This window comes from Capra hircus, chromosome 13 (assembly GCF_001704415.2).
Source record: "Capra hircus breed San Clemente chromosome 13, ASM170441v1, whole genome shotgun sequence".
Taxonomy (NCBI): domain Eukaryota; kingdom Metazoa; phylum Chordata; class Mammalia; order Artiodactyla; family Bovidae; genus Capra; species Capra hircus.
The window spans coordinates 42,161,109-42,178,534 of NC_030820.1; the positions used below are offsets into that span (position 1 = coordinate 42,161,109).

Genomic DNA, 17,426 nt, shown 5'->3' on the forward strand with positions numbered 1-17,426 from the left:
CTCCTTTCGGAGTTTCTTCAACCCAGCACCTTCCTCCTAACGGAACACTCTTTCACAAAAGAACCAACCCGCACCCTAGGCCGGTGGAATAATGGCCCTCAAAGACGTGCACATCCACACCTGGAAACCCGTGCCTCTGGAACCTCACACAGTAAGGGCAGTGAAGAGTGCAGCAGGAAAGAGGCTGCCAAGCAGGGGACCCCGAGACAGGACAGTGTCCTGGTCAGCATGAGCCCCAGGCAACCCTGGGTCTTTACGAGCAAAAGGGACAGAGTCAGGGCCAGAGTAATGCAGACTCAAGGGGCCACAGGCAAGGAACCAGCATGGCCTGGAGAAGCTGCAAGAGGCCAGGAACCTGACTCTCCTGGAGCCTCCATCATGTCCACACCTTGACTCATGCCAGTGACCAAAGACTTGGAACCTGGACCACCAGGGCTTCAAGACAGTCCATCCGTGCTGTTTTGGGACATTACATTTGTGGCAGCCACGGCAGCATCAAGAGGAGACTCCCCCAACGTGCACACCCAGGCGACGCCAACAGCTGCTGGTTCTGTGCGTGTGAAGCCCCACCTCCCCCCAGCCAGGGTGAGCTGGACGAGAGGCCTCAGCCCTGTGTCCTGTCCAGGAGAGGACTGTCTGAGGCACACATCGCCACCACTCTGCTCCCCGCTGACACAAAGCATCTTCCTCACGAAGCAAACTGCGGGAGGCAAGGAGAAACACGGAGGGACGAGAAGAGTCCCTCTTTCCTGTCTCCGTAACTTCAACAAGACAAGCTCTGCTGAGCATGAAACTGACCCAATACCCAGCTGTGGGGAAAGTCTGAGTCCCACGAAGAGGAGACGGCACCTCTGACACGTGAAAGGGGCTGGCAGAGCGTGTGTGCCGGGGTTCCAGGCGCCCGTGCCTCCCATCTGGGGGAGAACGCACGCAGGACACACTGCCAAGAACCCAGACCTTCCGCTACCTCCACACGCTGACAATCTCACAAGGACCACAGGTCACAGCAGAGCCACCAGCTTTTCAGAGTGACACCTGGCCACCCCACACCAACCTCGAAGAGGCGGGGTGAGCAAGGAACCCTCACCTCTGTAGTCAAAGGTGACCACGTGGTAGCCGAGGGAACTCAGCACCTAGAAGTGAAAAACAAAAGCTGAACAACTCGGCTCTGACTAGCCCACCAGACCTCGCTCGAGGGAGCTGAGTGAAGGCCGTCACCTCACCGCTCCATCCTGGCAGGACCTCCCAAGCCCAGACGTCAGCCACTGGGGGACACTCAGGAAGGCGGAGGCCGGCCCGAGCGGCACCCCTGCCCTCTGAGGGGCTTGCTGGCGGACAGCTGTCCAGGGGTTGCCAGGGGTTCTGACCACCCAGAGACCCAGGAGGAAGGGCCCTGCAGTGTGGACTCCCCACCTGGTGACCCTTAATGCAACCCAGCACTGTTCAGATTTAAGCTCCCGTTGAATTTTTCTCATTTAAAAGAAAAAAGTCTCTCAGGATTAGGTGACTGCTTGCATGATGTCACTATTCACAGTCCCACCCAAGCCCTGGCTGCGTATGCTCAGAACCACGAGGAACCTACCACAGGCACCAGTGTCACCAACCTGAGGTGCGCTCCCGTCCCCAAGAAGAGAGCTCGCCCTGGGACTCGCAGCCCCCACAGGACCTGCACCCTCTGGAGCCACAGCTGTTCAGTCACCACCCCATGCACGCCTGGATCCAAGTCGCTCCAGGGAACCAGCCCTCCAACAGCCCAGAGCCGTCCACGGGGTGCTGGACAGACAGCAGTGCCCACATCTGTCTTGTCCCTCCGGCCCTGTTCCCAAACACAGATCCACCCGAGAGGAGGGCGACAGGTGTGGTGGCCGCAGACGCTGCATCGCAGCACGTGTCAGCTCTAAGACCCACACACCCTCTGACGACAGCCACGTGGCGGGGAGGGTTTGCGCGCCCCCTGGGGCCCTGCACCCCGACATCTGCTCCCACCATGTTGGCTGGGAACCTGCGCCAATGGTGCCCTGTGCCTGGTAGACACAAGAAACCCCAGTGCTGGCAGAACTCCCGAGCCACAGCCCAGAGGACAGTGTAGCTCTCGGCCCGTAGTGTTCTCCCGTCATTCCCTATGTGAGTAAGTAACTTTACAAACAATTGCAAATCACTTTAAGTTAATTTCTGGCATACGAGCCACAAAGTCCATTCATCCTGATCTTGGAAACTATCCCAAGGCAGCAAAACGGGAAACACTCGTGAGGAGATGTCCGTAAAAGGCAAGATGAAAAAGACTGACAACGATTAACTCAGATTATTAGGGGGAACTCTGTTCTGTTCATGACTCCTGGAAAGAACAGCCAGAGGCAGTAGGCGAGCTACGCTCTCTCTGTCCACACAGTGAGGATGGGCACTGCTTGCCATCGGACACCGTGAGCCGACCTCACCTACCTTGTAAAGCTCCACCCGATGGTCGCCACCTCTAGATCATCAGGGAAAGGAAACAAGAACAGCTGTTAGTGCATCTTCTCAGAAGGGGGCTCGGGATGAACACTGCAGCATCCAGGCACTTAGAGCCTGGTCCCCAAATCCATGTGGGAGGGTGATGGACAGGTCACCTCCTCCTCGGGACACCTACATGGCTCCCAGCTGGCCTCCACAGTGTGGTGCCAGGCAAGGGACCATCTGAGCACTGTGGGGATGCTTCTTAATTATTACCTCACCTCTGGTTTGACTAGGTGGCAGAACCTAGGAAACACAAAGGCCTCTCGACTCCCCAGTGTCCAGGACCACAGGGGAACAGAAGGGATGCCCGTCCTCACTGGCACGTACACCATGGGGATGGGCCACAGGCACCTCCTGCCTCAACCTCCTCACCCGCAGAGCCACCGCTGACCCTCAGGGTGCTCCTCCTTGGCTGTTCACACCCCCATCACCTGGTCATCTGGCTCTTCCCCACCTGCTCTTGACAGTCTGCTGCTGTGCCTCCCACCGTGCCGTCCTTCCACACACGTGTGCCCGTGGGCAGACGCTGGGTCAGAGGCACGCCATCGTGATCCAACAGCCACAGAGAGCCTCCCAGGCCCTCACTGGCCGCCTCATGCCCACCCCTCTCTGGCAAGGCCTGTCTGCCTCTGCCTCCCACTTCCTGCCCAGATGCTGTCTGGCTGTTCCCTGCAGACACCCCAAGGAGGACAGGGCTCCCTGATGAGTGGGAAGCGCATCAGTGAGCAGGCTCTCCCTCGACAGACTTCTCCGCTCTCTCCCTTCCTCATAACGAGCGTTTGGGCCATTTTGGGTGTGTGTGTCGAGAGAGAAAGTGTCCTTAGGGGAGGCGAGAAAAAGATGGAGGAAGAAAGCCAAAATAACCCGGAAACAAACATCAAAGGGCTGAGGAGAAATAATGCAAAATGTTTTCAGTTATCTTTGCAAGACTTTGTCATGGTTCTTTTTTAAGATCTCCAGTACCCTCCCCTGAGCAGGAAGAGGGATTCGGAGCATAACAGGCTCTCAGGGCATCCTTGGGGTCCAGGCCTCAGGGAGACACGGCTGCTGCCGTCCTGCCTGGACGGGTGGCCACAGAACTGCATGCTGTGCTGTCCTTGGGGACATGGGGGCAGGGGGCAGCAAACCTTCAGAGTCACAAGATGCCTTCCATCCTGCATCTACAGACAGACTTTGTCTTCCTTACCACGTGACTGGCACTGCTCACAAAGAATGTCCAGCTTCCCTCATTTATAGAAAGAGGCTACAGGAGCTGTTTGTAGTCATTTGCTCTTGGTAAAGTGGAAGAGAAACCCGCCGCAGCTTGTCCCAGACAACGGGGAAGCAGGCTGCCAAGTGTGTGCTGAGTCAGCAGCTCAGCACTCTTCTCTCTGGGCTCAGGGCATCCTGGGGGTCACGTCCCAAACATCCTGCTGACCCCCTGTGCAGCCCGTCTGCCCAGACCCCCCCGTAGCCTGCTCTGTCCCTTTGCTGGCTCTGCCTGTGAATGGACAGGCCCCAGCCCGGCCCCATGGAGCCCGCCGGCTCTCGTGCAGATTCCTTTCAATAAGGCCACTGTGAGGGCTAGAAGGAGCCCTCTTTAAACAATGGGACCCAAACCTGCAAGTCTGAAAGATGTCCACTGAACCTGCCCTTGAAAAGCTCCCAGGATGACTGTGGGTAAGGACGACTACACAGGGACATGCTTCCTCGATGGCCCAGTGGGATGTGCTGGCACTGCCGGCTTAGGGCAGAAGGTACCTGGCCTGACCACATGGCAGGGCGGCCCCCCAGACAAACTTGTCCCTGACTGCTTGGCTGGGGTCTCTTCGAGTGCCTCCAGGAAGTGTGCCTCCCCTTCCAGCAGGGCACGCCTGCCGGTGAGAAAGTGTCCTCACCCCAGGATGGCAGATACTGGATGCGCAGGGGCAACTTCCCGGGCACACCGTGGCCTTGGAGGGTCTCAAAGCCTCCACCAAGGGGCCGTGCTTCCTGTCTGCTGAGGAGCCTGGGTCCCTAACCCAAGAAGAGCGACACACCCTGACTGAGGCTCTGGGTTGCTCAGACGGACACAGCCACCTCCATTCTCAACCCAGGCACGAGCTTCTGACCAGGGCTTTCTGGACACAGCTGCCAACTTCCACTTAGCCGGCGGTTCCCAAGCAAACAGGCCCGGCCCATCTGGCATGCAGCCCTGCCTTGCTCTGGGCCTGTGGGAACAAGGGTTCACAACCACCTCTCCCAAAGCCCAGACAAGCCCTGGCTTTCCCCGAGCTCTCGAGTCACCTGTGCCCAGGTGTGCCCGCTCTCCCCGTGGTGGGCCCCTGCTCACCTGGTGCCTGCATTCCCATGCAGGTACAGGATGATCGGGTGGCTGGAAGACAGGGCATCCTCGTACCACATCTGGTCCTTCCCCTGGGCATTCTTCCACCAGACAGCAGGGACCGTGTGCCTGGAAGCAGCAGCAGAGGGGAGTGGCAGGTGACACACCCGCAGGCAGGCTGCCCATGGCTTGGAACAACTGAGCAGAGAGCAGGAGGCTGGGGGGGCAGACCCCATGCTGTGAGGGCAGCGTCTGGCAGCTGAGGACATTTTCTGACTCGCAGAAGGGCCCCTCCTTGGCCCCAGTAGCTTGCCCCGGCAGCAGTGACTCCGTCCATAGCAAAGGGAAGCCGTGTGAGGTAAAGACCCCTTCCAGCTGGGTCAGAGCACGGAATGGGCACTGAGGCTGCCCCACATCCCCTCACACTTGCCCATGTTTATAAGCTACATGAAACTGCACCCATGAGTACACAGGACAGTCCCGTCTGTCATACATGCTAATTCAGTCAACACTGGTCTTTACAGGCTGACTGGAAGCCTGGCTGTCCTTAAAGCACCATTTCTAACACAGAACCTGTCCACAAGCCATCTTGGCATTAGACTCTCCTCTGCAGGAAGCGTCACAGGCCCCTGCAGGCAGCCTGGATTCTTGCACACCTGGCCAGACATGCAGGCATGCAGGCATGCTACATAGACCCAAACCTTCCTTCAGAGAGGTGCTCTGGTTACCCTTAACTCAGGACACATCAAAGTCACTGTTCATCACTGGGGAGGGTCTGATTTAACAGTTTTTTTCTGTAAATGTATTCATTTGTGGGAAGCCTTAAAAACAGTGCATGGCTGATTTCTTCTTCTTCAGGTCTGAGTGCCAGCATCTCGTTTCTGATGTGTGTCTCTGACCATTTCACAGGATCGCATTTTGGGTGGTTCTGACCACTGCAATTACCACTCTCCCATAGTTACAAACCTGTGAGACAGAAAGGTGCCCTTGGCAGATGCTGGGAGCTGATATGCCTCCAGGAGCCAGCCTACCCGAAACTTGGAGCTTTGAAAAAGGCCCTGGCAGCTCTCTGTCCCTGGGCTCCGCCCCTGCCAGGCAGAGAAGGAGCTGTTCCCCTCTGCTCCTTGGCCGTGGGAAGATCTGGCAAGGCACCAGGAGGGCAGTTGGTGAGCGGAGCGGCTGCAGCCCCAGGGTCCATGCTGCCAGTGGCATGGCGCTGGGTGTAGACGTGGGTGGGCAGAGGCGCTCACCTGCACACAGTGGTTGTTGTTCCTGGAGACCCACATGGTCATCACCAACACGACCTTTATGGGTAACTGCCCAGATACCCATCCTGTCACATGACTGCTCTGCTTGAGGAAGAAGCCTGGCTGAACCCACGTCTTCAAAGCACAGATCCTAGTAACCGTCAGGACAGCTGCCAAGTCCCCCAGACAGCTCTGAACAAGATGCGCATGCTTGACTGAAGACGGACATACAGAGCAGCCCACATGCACACACTGGCCCTGAATGCTCCACTGAATCACACCAGAAACGACCACAGACAGTCCCTGCTGCAGGCACTCAGAATCAGAGCCTCCTTCTCATCTCTGGGTCTTCAGCCAGGACGCCCCGGCCTTGCACAGGGGAGCGGTGCAGAGTGCTTCCCTCAGAAGCTCCTCCCGGCATGACGGTTCTCCTGAGTCCAAGGAGCGACTCGGAGCCACTCCTGAGACAAAGAGACGCCGCCATAGCAAAGTCAGTCCGTTCCAGTTCCACTGATTGGAAACACCCACTCATCCATGGGTGTACTAAATAATACTCTGAAGAAAAGCCAAGAAGTCACAGAGCTTAGATCCAAACCTAAATTTATGGCTAAAAAAAGTAAATACTAAGAAAAGAGCAAATGCCACCACCACCGTCAGGGCCTGAAAGAGCTGTGCGTGAAAGAGAGGCAACCATTTTCGGCACCTGGATGGGCCCTTCTGAAAGGCTGCTGCTGAACCATGAAAAGAAGCCGGGATTCCTGGCCTCCGGAGGAGAGGCTTGATCGCTCAGAGTTTTTGTGCAATAGAGTTGTATTAAAGTATAAAAAGAATAGAGAAAGCTTCTGACATAGACATCAGAAGGGGGCAGAAAGAGTACCCCGTTGCTAGTGTTAACAATGGAGTTATATACTCTCCAATTAGTTATTACAAAGAATCAAAAGAATGTCTGGAGTTTGTAAAGACCTCACTAGACCTACTCCCATAATTTACATTTTAAGATAACAGGATTAGCCAGAAGGCTTTTTCCAGAGACTGTCCTCAAGCAGGATACATTGTTGTTATATAATCCTAAGGAATGTAGAGGGAAAAAAGTTTGTCCTTTCTTCCTCCTTGAGAATTCCAGACCCCTCTCTCCTTGGGGACCCCTGGACTTATCAACCTGCCTAGGAAATGACTCTCTCACTTCTCTGAAAGACAGGTGTGGCTCAAGCCTGTGCTCATGATTCCGTGATACAGTCTCTTTTCTGGCTTTCTTTCCGCCTGGAAACATGGCTTTCTGCAAAAACCACTAGGGGAAGCCCACTGACTGAAACCGCCACCCTGGCCAGGTACCACAGCAACCATTTGCGTGAGTTATTTCACGACAGGAGGTCCTGGGAAGAAACACGGAACTAATTAGCCACCACTAACCAGAAGAGTTCAGGAAAGGTCTAAACCACGTGTCCAACCACCACCCAGAACCCTTCACGCTGGCATCCATCTTGGCTAAGCAATGAGTGCACCCCCAGGAAGGACTCTCAGTCAGAGTGATTGGTCAGAGACAACCAAGAAACTAACCCCATCACCATAAAGCCCGAGGCTGTGAGCCACGTGGCAAAGCAGTCCTGCTGGGTTCCCCTTCAATCAAGTCTCTTGCTTTGTCAGTTCATGAGTCTCCTCAGACAATTCATTTCCGAGTGTTAGACAAGAGCCCGCTCCCAGGCCCTGGAAGGGGTCCCCCTTCCTGCAACAAAAGCAATGTGGTTTACAAACCCTTTGCTGCTTGAAAACCTGAGAGCAGAGTTGGTGCTAGTGCTCCATTGTCATGGAATCTAGAGGAGATTTTTCCTTTGGAAACAGATAAAGATAAAAATGGACAAGCAGCAACAGTTTCAGAGCCATGCCTCACAGGCCCTGCTGCCTCAAGGCCACACTGCCTGCGCCTGGCACTGTAGTCCTGGGGCCAACACTCACCAGACTCCAATGGTTACGTCTTCCTCTGGCTGGAGGTAGTAATTACAGGTGTGATTCAAACCTCGATCCTGCGGTCTTTTCAAATCAATGAAATAGGGAACCCGCACTGTGGGGGACAAAGAGATGGAAACAAGGATTAGGGGGATATTACTTTGCCAACAGAGGTCTGTATAGTCAAAGCTATGGCTTTTCCAGTAGTCATGTATGAAAGTGAGAGTTGGACTATAAAGAAAGTTGAGCGCAGAAGAATTGATGCTTTTGAACTGTGGTGTTGGAGAAGACTCTTGAAAGTCCCTTGGACTGCAAGGAGATCCAACCAGTCCATCCTAAAGGAAATCAGTCCTGAATATTCACTGGAAGGACTGATGCTGAAGTTGAAATTTCAATACTTTGGCCACCTGATGCGAAGAACTGACTCATTGGAAAAGACCCTGATGTGGGGAAAGATTGAAGGCAAGAGGAGAAGGGGACGACAGAGGATGAGATGGTTGGATGGCATCACTGACTCAGTGGACATGAGTTTGAGTAAACTCCGGGAGTTGGTGATAGACAGGGAGGCCTGGTATGCTGCAGTCCATGAGGTCACAAAGAATCCAACATGACTGAGCGACTGAACTGAACAGACCACCCTGTACACAGCAGAGCTGAAGCTCTCAAATACTTTCTCGAACCCTAATGCCTGGGGCACTGGGCCCTGCAGCCTCAGGAGCAGGTGTGGGCAGGTATATCTACAGATCCTTTGGCAAGTGTAAGGTCCAAGCAGAGACCCACTAAAGATTGTTCAAGGTGTGAGAGGATACAAAGGAGGGAAGAAAAGGTCCCTGGGAGCCCTGAGGATTGGCCTGGCTATGAGAGAGGCTGGAGAAAAGAAGGCTGAGAACTGAAGGCTGGGGCCAGGGTGCTGGGGGAGGGACGATGGGAAAGGTGACAGAAGGATGTGTTTTCTGGACCTGCGGCCATGGGCTTGATGACCACCAGAATGTGGGTATGGCCAGGCGCGGGGGATGCTGAGGTTTCTAGTGCTGCCACTGAGATAGTGAGGCCCAAGATGAAGCATGGGTGCAAGATGTGGAGAAATCCACAGGACCCAGAGCCCAGGGAGAGTGGAGGAGTCGGCAGCTACTCATTAAGCCCAGAATTTACAGGGGACCTGCCAATAGGGCAATGCCTGATGGACTGCGGTGTACCCACCGATGGGAACCCCTGGGCCTTCACACAGAGGCAACGGATACCCACAGATCTGGAGGAACCTCTGTGAGTTACAAGTAGGTGAGAAGAGCAGGGAAGGAGGGTAAGATCACTGTGATGCTGCTACATGATCCCAGGTCATCAGTGAACAAACAGGCTACACCAGCGTCAACAGCGAGTGCGGCCTGGAAAACAGAGACACATGCCAGGCTGTGAGTGGAAGTTTAAAGGTGTGTGGGTGGAGCATATCCTTCGTGTATGAAAAAGTGAAAGTGAAAGTCACTCAGTCCTGCCCGACTCTTTGTGATCCCATGGACTGTATAGTCCATGGAATTCTCCAGGCCAGTATATTGGAGTGGGTAGCCTTTCCCTTCTCCAGGGGATCTTCCCAATCCAGGGATTGAACCCAGGTCTCCTGCATTGCAGGCAGAATCTTTACCAGCTGGGCTACCAGGGAAGCCCAAGAATCCCTTGTATACCACTGCACTTTTAGTCCTTGAGGTGAACACCATTTTTCAAGTTCTATTTAGTTGAAAACCAAAACCAAAACAACTCAAACCTTGAGATGGGATTTACTCACATTATAAAATGGCAATTCTCAGAAGGGGTAGGGACAGTGGACAGTGCGGCCATGACTTCCAGCCAGTCTCACCTTCAATAAGGAAGTCACACAACTCTGGCTTTCTCTGGTGAAGGGAGTCGTGTCTTTGCGTAACCTACATGGCCACGTGGCACCAGAGCCCAGCATGCCCGCCTGCCACGCTGTCGCCTCCTGAGCCCAACTCCTGCCCCAGGGCCTCTGCACTGGCTGCCCTGAATGCTCCATCCCCACATACCTGCATTCCAACTCTCAGTTCCCCCTCACATGTCCCCAGGGCTCAGAAAACATTCACTGAAGAAATGAAACAGCCGACTGGTGAGGCCATGGCAACACCTATGCACTCCTTCCCCCGGGGCTGCTTTTGAACCTCCAGCTTCTTTACCTATCTCTTTCCCAAGAAGCAGGCTACATTTCAAAAACTTAAAAAGAAAACTGACAGTCCAAGGAGGCGGCATCTTACTTGCTGGCGCACATTCCCTAAACTGAACACCGTCCCCGAAACAGGACGGTACGACCACAGCACTTGCTCAAGCGTGACTCACGTGCGGTAACTCTGGGATCCGCACCCAGGCGACCAGACTCCACTCTCCTGACTACTTGATAGGAAGTGGGGAAAGTAAACCAGTTCTGATCCTGGCGGACCCTGAATGCTCTCCAACTGGGTCCCCTCGAAGGAGAGCAAAGTCCTAACCCCAGCACATCAGAAGGGGACCTCAGCTGGAAATAGGATCTTCACAGAGATAATTAAACTTACGTAAGGTCATTTGGTGGACCTGATCTAACACGACCGGTGTCCTTATCAAAAGGGGGAATCTGGACACAGGGACAGATAGCGGGAAGACGACGTGAAGCCCCGGGGAGAAAGCGGTCCTGCGAGGGAGGCCGGGCGCAGCTACAAGCCAAGGAACGCCAGCCACCACCAGAGGCTGGCAAGAGGGAGCCCAGGATCTCGAAGCTCCGGGACTGGGAGAGAATCCATTTCTGTGGTTTTAAGCTCCCCCCATCTGTGGTGTTCGTTATGCCGTGAAGGGTCCACGGCACCAGCAGGCCTGGCAAGGTCTCCCTGGATGCATCTCTTCCAGATGCAGGCGCCCGCTCCTGCCGCACCCTGACTGCTCCCGCTGGGCAAGCCAAGGCTGCAGCACCGTGTATGACTGAGGGGAATAAAACTCTGAATATGCCCAACGAGCCCAGATCCCATCAGCTCTACCCCCGAAGCTGGAAATTCCATGTCACAGGGGAGACGGTGCTGCTGAGGGCACCGCTGCTGGGTCTGGCGAGTCCTGTCCCGGAAAAGGTGGCCACGCGGTTTAGTGCCACCCCAAAGCTCCAAGGGCTCCCCACTAGTGAAGAATGCCTTCCCAGGATCAGCAGTTAATCCTGAAAGCTTCCATGGCTGAAAAATCTAGAACTAAGATACTCGATTCTGCTCTAGGACAGGCTCATTCCACAGTTCACTTCCATTTCTGTTTTAGAAATAACCCTGGAGGGGCTTCCCTGGGAGCTCAGTGATGAAGACTCTGCCTGACAATGGAGGAGAGGTGGGCTCCATCCCTGATCTGGGAAGATCCCACAGGCCATGGAGCAACTAAGCCCGGGCACCACAACTATTGAGTCTGTGCTGTTTAGACCGTGAGCCACAGCTGCTGAAGTCCACGTACCTGGAGCCTGCGCTCTGCAGTGAGAGAAGCCAGCACAATGAGAAGCCCGTGCACCACAACTAGAGAGCAGACCCCACTCGCCACAACTAGAGAAAAAGCCTGAGCAGCAACAAAGGCCCAGCACAGCCAAGAAAAAGAAAAAACAGGGAAAAGAGTGCAGATTAGTGCAGAGGTGCCCCTGTGTGCCTCCCAGCTGGCTAACAAGAGGTATCTGGTCAGTGCTGGGGTGAGGCAGCCCAGACAGTGGTGGCCAGGCCAGAGGAACCACCTGGCCACTACTGGTAAAAGCTGCAAGGGAAGGAAATGGGGTCAAGGGGTGCAGGGCCCCAGGCTGGCCTGAGGAGGGTCTGGGATCTGCCTGGGCCAGAACTTGGCTCGATCCTGCGAGCCTCCATGTGGCCTGAGCCCTCAGCTTGTGAGTCTAGGATGCTGGCTGGAACCCACGCTCCCAGCCCCTGCGTCCACCAAGGGTAGAGCATTGAGCACGCCAGCAGCCCGAGGTGGCGGGGCAGGAGCTGGCAGGGTGACCCAGCTCCACATCGCTGTCAGTTACAAGCTCTGCTGCACACGGAGGTCGGTGCACAGCCAGCGACCCGGCACATAGGCCCGGGCAGCTTCCAGAGCCAGGCCCTCTGCAGTCCCCTGCTTTCCCAGCTGTCTTATCCACTGAGCATGCTGTCATTTATCAGCAACCACAAATGTCACGGGGGAGATTAAGAAAGGCCTCTGCACAGCCATGCTTGGTAAACAGTGAGTAAATACATGAACGAACAGAAAACAACTGAGTCGGCCATCCTTTAGATGCTGGTAGGGTGGGAGGCCAGAACTCCTGGGCTGCAGGGGACATATCCAACCACCTGAGAACTATAAACACTGTGGCTACTCCCTGTCCCAGGCACTGAGTAAAGAGCAAGAGTGAAGAGGAGGGGCGCCAACAAGGGAGGGAGCTGGGTTTTATCAAACTCCAGCTGCCTTGATGGATTCTGGGCTCCCAGTGAAGGAAGAGATAAGGAAAGGGATCAGGGATCACCAGAATGGCCAAGGGGATGGAAAGAGAGGAGGCTGAAGGATGGCCATCCCTTGAAGCTGTAGTGGACAGGCTCTTGCATTAACAACAAGGTAATTCAGATATTAACTCTAATCTCCCCCAGAGCGGTGTGCAGAGAAGAGCAGCCTCGGAACTGAAACACTCCTTCCCCCCAGGAGACAGTTCTGGATTCCAGGGCAAAGACTTCGAGAACCGGCTGGTATCACCCTGACACTGCTGGGGGCGGGGGAGCTGACTTTTGAACTGTGGGTATTGAAAAGCATGTATATTTACATTTACGTGTACAGATACAGACACAAAGGCCTACAGGGAACAGACAACAATGTGACAGCAATTTTCTCTCAGCAAGTTTCCTTTTCTTCTTCATGCCTTTCAGAGCTTTTCAGTTCATTTTTTGTTTTTAAGAAAGTCATCTATTTTTTTGTTTACAAAAAAATATATTTAAAGGAGAACAATGCCTTAAATCATAGATGCTATCCCTTTGTCTAATGCTTATTTACCTGATTTATAGATTTAGTTTCAGATAGATTTGTTACAAACTTAATACTTTAATCATGTTTCGGGGCTCAAAAGATGGTTCCACTTCCTTCAATGTCCAGATAGAAACTCACTGCTCACGATTCACAACCTGTGAAGGAAGGTGCTCCAGAACACACAGGCCCTCCAGCAGCGTGAGGTGAAACTACCATGTTACTGCCGAGATGACCCCACCTCCACAGGGGAGGGCAGGGGCCCTGACAGCTACCCCACACACACACAGCAGGCAGAGGGAAACAAGCAGTTGGGGACAGGCGCCTCTCTGTGGGGTTGCAGAGCGGCCCTGCCAACCCCTTCTCTTCTGTGCCCAGAGCCTGAACAGGAGAATCCAGGAACATCCCGCCATTTCATTAGGAAATCAACAGTGCAAAATTCATGAGCTGCATCTAATGTGACCTCAATGATGGAGCTAAAGAAAATCAACTCAATTCAGAGAGCTGCTGGGACCCACAGTGTAGCAGCCCAGAGGGCAGCCGGCCACTGGCTGCCAAGATGCCTGCCCAAGGTGCCTGGAGGTGCCCGGAGGCCTGCTCTGTGGGAGAGCTGGGCAGGGCTGACTCTAAGATCTGCTGTCAGGAAACCTGCAGCCTGTGGCCTCATGTTTGCATGTAACCCAGACTGTCTTCCACGCAAGGCTGACTGGACACTTAAGGGACATTACAGTCAGAAAAACAGAACTCCTTTGATTTTAGTATGTTGTGAGCTCCATCCAAGTTCGGGCTTCTCACAAGCGATGAAAACTCAGGTGTTTCTGTTAGAAAAATCAAACCTTCGTGTACTGACATGTGTTTTACACTTACTTTCAGACACCCAAATAAAAACCTCTTTTATATTTATTGTATTTTATTATCCACCTTACTATCTCTGTTCCTCTTCCTCCTCTGGCTCCTGTTGATTTTTTGGCTGCCCCAGGCAGCACGTGGGATCTTAGTTCCTGGACCAGGGATGGAACCCAGGCCCCTACATTGGAAGTGCAGAGTCTTAACCCCTAGGCAGCCAGGGAAGTCCCATCCTGCTCCTCTCTAGAGCACAAATTCCTTTTCAGCAGTGACATCTGCTTTTCTGTGATCAAGTCTACTGCAGACTTAACACCCCAAACTCATATGTCTCAGTGCCCTGCAGGGCCTGCAACACTGGTGTTACTTAAGGGGAGGGGCCACCCCCCTCCCCCGCCCTGCCGCCCCAGGCCAGTCATCACACAGGACACCTCAATACCTCCAGTCTGTCCTCTTCTCTCCCTCCCCTTCACCAGCTCCCCTGCCGCCTCAGAGCACCAGCATAGCTTCCCAAGCCTCCGGTTCCCACACACACAAGCCCAAACCCACTGTTTGCAAACTGGCACAGCTGCAAAAACAGAGACCGCTTCACCTGCCCCAAATACTCCCTATACCCAACGGCAAGGCCATCACTCATGGAGCACTGCTGTGTGCCAAGCACCAGGTTCTATCCGCTGACCCCCAACACTGCAGGTGCAGTCTCTTCCCTCCTGGCCTCATCTTGTGGGTGTAAAAAGATGTTCCTTATAATGATTATTCCTGGCAACTATACACTTTCCACTTCATAAACCAGATACTTCTACCCTTTTTCCTCCCACTTGTCCAAAAGGAAACATATAACATGAAAAACAAAAACAAAAAAACAACTTTGGAACACACCAGGTCCAAGCTAACTGAAGGGGATTATAATCTAACCTCTAACCCTCACCTCTAAAGCCAGCATACAATTCCACAGAAACCAAAGCAGCATGCTAGGGTTTTCTAAGGGGAGAAGAAAAGGTGTAGGGGTGTGTGTGTGTGTGTTTTAAAGAAAACAGGCCAGATTATTTTTTCAGTCACTACAGTTTCAGTGATCACCTTTCCCAGGGACAGCTAACCTCTTAGACTGCACTACAGACAGAGCACCCCCAATGTGACAGCTTCAGAAGACTCTACATGTCATCAACACTTCCACCCACGATGGTGAAGAAAGACCCCCAGCCATGCAGCCGTCATCTATGCACACAAATGCCAGCCCTGAGAGAAATGCCCTCATTACAAACACCCCTTAACTGGGGAGGGGCACAGGGAACCTTCTGGACAATAGAGAGGCTCTACTTCCTGAAAGTGAATGTCGCTCAGTCGTGTCCAATTCTTTGTGACCCCATGGACTATATAGTCCACGGAATTCCCCAGGCCAGCATACTGGAATGGGTAGCCTTTCCCTTCTCCAGGGGATCTTCCCAATCCAGGGACTGAACCCAAGTCTCTCACATTGTGGACGGATTCTTTACCAGCTGAGCCACCAGGGAAGCCCAGGAATACTGGAGTGAGTAGCCTGTCCCTTCTCCAGGGGATCTTCCCGAATCAGGAATTGAACTGGGGTCTCCAGCACTGCAGGCGGATTCTTTACCAGCTGAGCCACCAGGGGAGCCCTACTTCCTGAGCTGAGTGGTAAAAATATAAACACACAAATCACTATGAACATGAAGGCTTACTAAAATGAAAATGGACACACAGCACTTACCGAAATTCAAGAAAATCAGTTTGGCCTGTATCCCAGGACATAGTTTGATGAGAAACGGAATGGCCACATACAATCCCAGGACAAAGAAGAGTATCTTCCTCAGTCGGAAGCACAGGCCCTTTCGCCTGCAAGAGAAAAGCAGTGCACAGGAGTGAGTCCACTACAGTGTGGTAACAGTATCGTCAAAACTCACGCACCAAGACCCACACCTACTGCCCAACAAGACTATCACCAAGGACGAGAGCAGCCTCCCACCTGCGTGTGCCTTGCCATTTGCTCAGAACTCTACCAGAAGGGTAAAATTTGTTTCCTGAAAGCCAAATAAACAGTCCTGCTGGTTTCCTATGGGAGCCCTGGGATCCTTCAGATCTTCAGAAAGTGCCCAACCTCATGTCAGACTGTGGCTGCAACTTGCCCTCAGGACAGAGGCTGCCTCTGGGCCTCTGATTCCCCTCCTGCAAGCGGGCGTGGGCTCCCCAACAGAGGAAGCACCTACGCACGGAACCTGTCAAACCAGATCCCAGGAGGGGGCAGGGGGCCAAGGACAGGACAGTGGCCACGACTCCCTGTTCTCATGTTTCTGCCTGCATACCTTCCGGAGGCCCCTGCTCCGGAAGCCTCAGGCCAGGTCATCAGCCCAGGTCTCAAAACCCTCTCTAATCCACAACCAGCTCCAAGACTTTCCTCACTCTGGACCTGATCCCCTGTTAAAACGGGTTCCTAGCCCAGAGATCCTCAAACTTGGACTATGGGCCTCTCGAGAACTGAAAAACTGAGGGCCGAAAAGACCTTCATATGATTTGTTTTTATCACTATTTGTTTTATGAGACATTAAAGAAAAAATTTAAATATCTATTATACTAAGTCATTTAATAATAATAAACAACCCATGACAAGTTAATATAATTAACATCTGTTATTTTTAAAAGATTAAATTTTCCGAAAGGAAAAATTTTAGTGAGGAGATTTTTACAAATTTCTTCAAGACAAACAGCTTAGCAGAAGACAGACGGGTTCTGGTGCTTCTGCATTCAATCGGCTGCAGCGAGACGCATCGCGCAGTACCTGAAACACTCCCGGAGCCCCATGGGAGATCGAAAGTGAGAAAGGCAAACAGTGCCACCATGAGATCTCTCTGACATCAAGGTTCAACCTCAACGCGGCTACTTACATCTATCTGCGCTATTTCAAAAAAGTAATCAAGATATGTGAACCCATCACATGCAACAATACAGAAGGCTATAAAAGCATCAGGCTAAATTAAATAAGAGGGACACAAAAGACTACACATTCTATAATCCCATTTGTCAAAAATTCCAGAAAAGGCAAAATTACAGAAGACAGGGAAGCCTGGCATGCTGAGGCTTAAGCAGTCACAGAAAGTTGGACGTGACTAAGTGACTGAACAACAACAATAGGCAAAACAGCAGAATGGTGACCTCCAGGGCTGGGAGTAGAGAGAAGAAGAGATTACAAGGGGTATGAGGCAACTCTTGCAGTGATGGAAACGTTCATTATCTGGACTGCGGTTGTGGACACATGAATGCACATTTTGCTAGATTTTATCACAGGTAAATCAACACAACAAAGCGGACTGATGTAAGTAATACTTTAGTACAGCTGATGACAACACACATACTTGACAGTGTAATCCTTTCACTCAAACACCTGGCTCATCCTCCAGTTGTTACTGAGCACCAGGTGCTCCTTGGGCAATGGACAGTACAGGCAGAAAAGGGTGCATCTGCCTCTGTGCTGTGCTCTCGGCTCAGCAGGGCAGACGAGAGCCTGTGCCAGCGCACCTGCACAGGGTGGCCTGACCTAGTCCGGGCTGCCAGCACAGGGCCACTGGTGGAAACACCAAGTCAGGAATATAGGAGTTAGCCAGGTGACG

General features: G+C 53.1%; 1 protein-coding gene across 2 annotated transcripts in view; it reads right to left on the minus strand.

Moving 5' to 3' along the window:
• The window catches only part of ABHD12 (abhydrolase domain containing 12), a 52,944-nt gene that overhangs the window by 8,048 nt on the left and 27,470 nt on the right, over nucleotides 1–17,426 (minus strand). Inside the window, exons 1-6 of one of the 2 annotated variants that reach the window (XM_018057289.1) lie at nucleotides 15,920–15,939; nucleotides 15,533–15,657; nucleotides 7,996–8,101; nucleotides 4,805–4,924; nucleotides 2,440–2,470; nucleotides 1,088–1,133 (exon numbers count right to left, since the gene is read on the minus strand). In XM_018057289.1, the coding sequence (XP_017912778.1) occupies nucleotides 1,088–1,133; nucleotides 2,440–2,470; nucleotides 4,805–4,924; nucleotides 7,996–8,101; nucleotides 15,533–15,657; nucleotides 15,920–15,924 (433 nt within the window). In that variant the 5' untranslated portion in view covers nucleotides 15,925–15,939. Of the gene's footprint in view, nucleotides 1–1,087; nucleotides 1,134–2,439; nucleotides 2,471–4,804; nucleotides 4,925–7,995; nucleotides 8,102–15,532; nucleotides 15,658–15,919; nucleotides 15,940–17,426 lie in introns of those variants that run through there. The other variant, XM_018057288.1, reaches the window with a different exon arrangement.